Genomic DNA, 3,031 nt, shown 5'->3' on the forward strand with positions numbered 1-3,031 from the left:
GAGAGAGAGAGAGAGAGAGCTGGTTATGTAGGCTACTCTGTTACTTTTATTGGACGCAGCTACAAATAGGCTACATTAAAATAGCTTTACATAGGCCCATATATATATATATATAGGAAATAACCCAGATTTGAGCTCTGCAGTTTCTGGTAATGTCCCACCTCTGGATACCAAACATTTTTTTTTCTTTCTGGTTGACTGAAGAAGGGGGGTTGTCCTGAGAGCTGCTCTCAATGTTTGCTTTGCTTTTTTCTTGTATAGGCATGAAACTCAGGGCGTTTCAAGAACGAGAACGAGTTGGAACGCTTCAGCTGCTCTGAACATAAATTGATTGTAATATGTATTCAGTCCACCAGGTGGGACTACAACAACTGAATTAAGAGCTGAAACAACAAGGGCACGTCACCAATAACTAATGATCTCATTTTTGAGAATAACTTATGCACATATATTTCTATAAGCGTGCCACATGTTACCTGAAACAATAACTGAATAAAATATATAAAAGGTTTTCTTTCTTAAGAAAACTTGTAGTACGTAGGCAAATAAAAAGACAAAATTTGATTATTTATACATTTATCTTTTTTTTGTATTATTCAGTCTAGTTTTCATATAATTGCACTTCTCAATGTCTTCTCATATGTTTTATATAATTTAAAACTACTGGCAATGTCAGAATGATAACATTGGGCTAAGAAAAACTGTGAGCATGTGAATATCTGTGAAGTATTGATTACAAAGAATAAATACATTACACACATGAATAACCAAAAGTCCCTTTAAGGTATTCTATAGTCTTTGGTACAACATAACAGTAAGCAATGTCTGAATTTCTACAGTCCATTTGCATTATATAGAATGTATATTTCTGAATAATCACCACAGAAATTCAAATCAAAACAATTTGAAGCAAAAATAAATATATTTTTAAAAATGAAAACATGATTTAATATTCAGTCTATAATAAATGTATTTACTGTTTTTACCCTTTTGCATACAGAGGAAAAGTGAGTTTGTGGTTTGCAAAGGTCAACACGTAATTTCATGTCCATTCAAATTAATGCAAATTATGTTCTTATACATAAACGGTGTTCTGACATTTAACAATTTAAACCACAAGTCATTTTAAATATTTATTTTGACTGTAAATCATGCCTATATTCATGAACTATAAATTACTTCATGCCCATGAAAACATTTTATATCCACCCACACTTCAGAACATTTATAGACTGATTTAGTTTGAGTGCTGTCCCAACAAAGCTTCCCTTGAAACCATGCTGTCAGAAGTGACATAGCCTAAATTGACTGATTAGGGAAGAGGTCATTTCAGGGTTTGTAGTTTTCTAACAATAGTTTTAGCCATTAGGCGGAATTTTGACTGACCAGCACCATGTCAGAGAAAAACAAATGACAAATATCCAAATATAAAGATCCTTCATTATGTTTACATTTTAGAACTTTAGAAAAGGCCAAAAGGTTGTCGAAGATAAGCTCAGTCTTTTAAGGCTGGGTTTAGTGAAGGGTCAGATATCACTTTTGAGTAAACAATTGTTTCAAATTCAAGAAATTAACAATTACAACAAACACAAACATAAGAAATCAAACTTTATTTCTCTATTATTTTACAATACAATTCTGACTACAACGCCAGATTCAAGTGTCCATCCATAGAGGAGGGGGGAAATGCTAATGAGGAAAGCAGTCTCTGATATTAAAGATTACAAATAAAGCACATCTCACAAGAACACACATTAGATAAAATAAAACGGACACCTGGAACCAGGTCAAGTCCGTCTCATGCACCACCAAGCATCCATACAAACAAACACATTGGAGGTCCTCAGATAATACTACAGTATCTTTATCTGAAACACAAAACTTAAATAAAATAAATTAGGAAACAGACAAGGCAGCACTACATTTTATGATTATTACTGTTGTTCAAACGGTAATACCTTGTGGCAATATTTGCTACATTTCACACGAATGCTGCATCCAGTAATATTGTGTTTCAATGTCCTACCAGCTTTCACACAGGTTTAATTCTCCAGCGTAAATCTCACAACATTTCTCAGATAAAGCATTAAAGGGATGGTTTACCCCCAAAATTTAATAATGGCCTCATTTTGTTCCAAATACATGTGACAACTTTTGTAACACAGAACAAAAGAGGTGATGTTTTAAACAATGTTCACACTGCTCTATTCCATACAATGTGGGACCAGTGAATGGGGACCAGAGGCTGTTAATTAAGCTCCAAAAAGCACCATAAAACATCCTGATAATGGTCAATAAGACTTATGCAGTATAATCCATGTCTTCTGAATCCATAAGTTATTAGAAAGAGTCTGAAAAGATTTTATAGTCAAGACGAGCAGCTTTGACGTTATTTTCAGGTGAGTACATGATACCAGAATTTTCATTTTGGAGTGAACTATCCCTTTAACCAACTTTTGATTAACATACACAAACAGACATCTAGATACCCCATCACTCACAAAACTCAGTACAAACAAGTTGGGTACATTATTCCAAGTATAAATATGATACATTTATGGCTTTTTCCATTTGAGCTAATATCTGTTTGAGGGGTTCATAATGCAAACTTTTATAATATAATAGTTATACTGTAGCTCAAGCATCTTATGTGTTATTCTAAATTCACTGACTTCCACTTAAGTATAAACGCTCTGCAAGGAGCTACGAGAACATCAGTTCATCAACTCCATACCAGAAACTAATGTCTTACTGTGGGACTGTTCAAATGCTAAATTGACCCCGACAGGCCTCTGTGGCTTTCTTCCAGTCTCACAGATAATGGTCTTTTCCTGCCAGCTCATTTTCACATTCAAAGGCCTTTAGTGGTCAGTATTCAGCTCCAAGATCTGGGACAGGTCCAACCATACAGAGAGAGCTTATATGCAGTATCAAATTGCACACCTGCTGGGTAAGGCTGTCAGAAGTAGTCCCTTCGCCGTGAATCATCGCTTATGAAGGAAGGGTTCCACTGAGCTGGGTAGATGCAGGA

The 3,031-nt window shown here is 34.9% G+C and overlaps 1 protein-coding gene across 1 annotated transcript in view; it reads right to left on the minus strand.

The window, feature by feature from the left end:
• Positions 1-1,678: 1,678 nt before the first annotated feature.
• The window catches only part of LOC107673741 (protein HEG-like), an 11,773-nt gene continuing 10,420 nt past the window's right edge, over positions 1,679-3,031 (minus strand). The window contains exon 14 of the mRNA XM_016467502.1: positions 1,679-3,031. Within this exon, the coding sequence (XP_016322988.1) occupies positions 2,960-3,031 (72 nt within the window). The 3' untranslated portion in view covers positions 1,679-2,959.

The sequence above is a fragment of the Sinocyclocheilus anshuiensis genome, unplaced genomic scaffold (genome assembly GCF_001515605.1).
Source record: "Sinocyclocheilus anshuiensis isolate Anshui unplaced genomic scaffold, SAMN03320099.WGS_v1.1 scaffold808, whole genome shotgun sequence".
In the NCBI taxonomy this organism is placed as follows: domain Eukaryota; kingdom Metazoa; phylum Chordata; class Actinopteri; order Cypriniformes; family Cyprinidae; genus Sinocyclocheilus; species Sinocyclocheilus anshuiensis.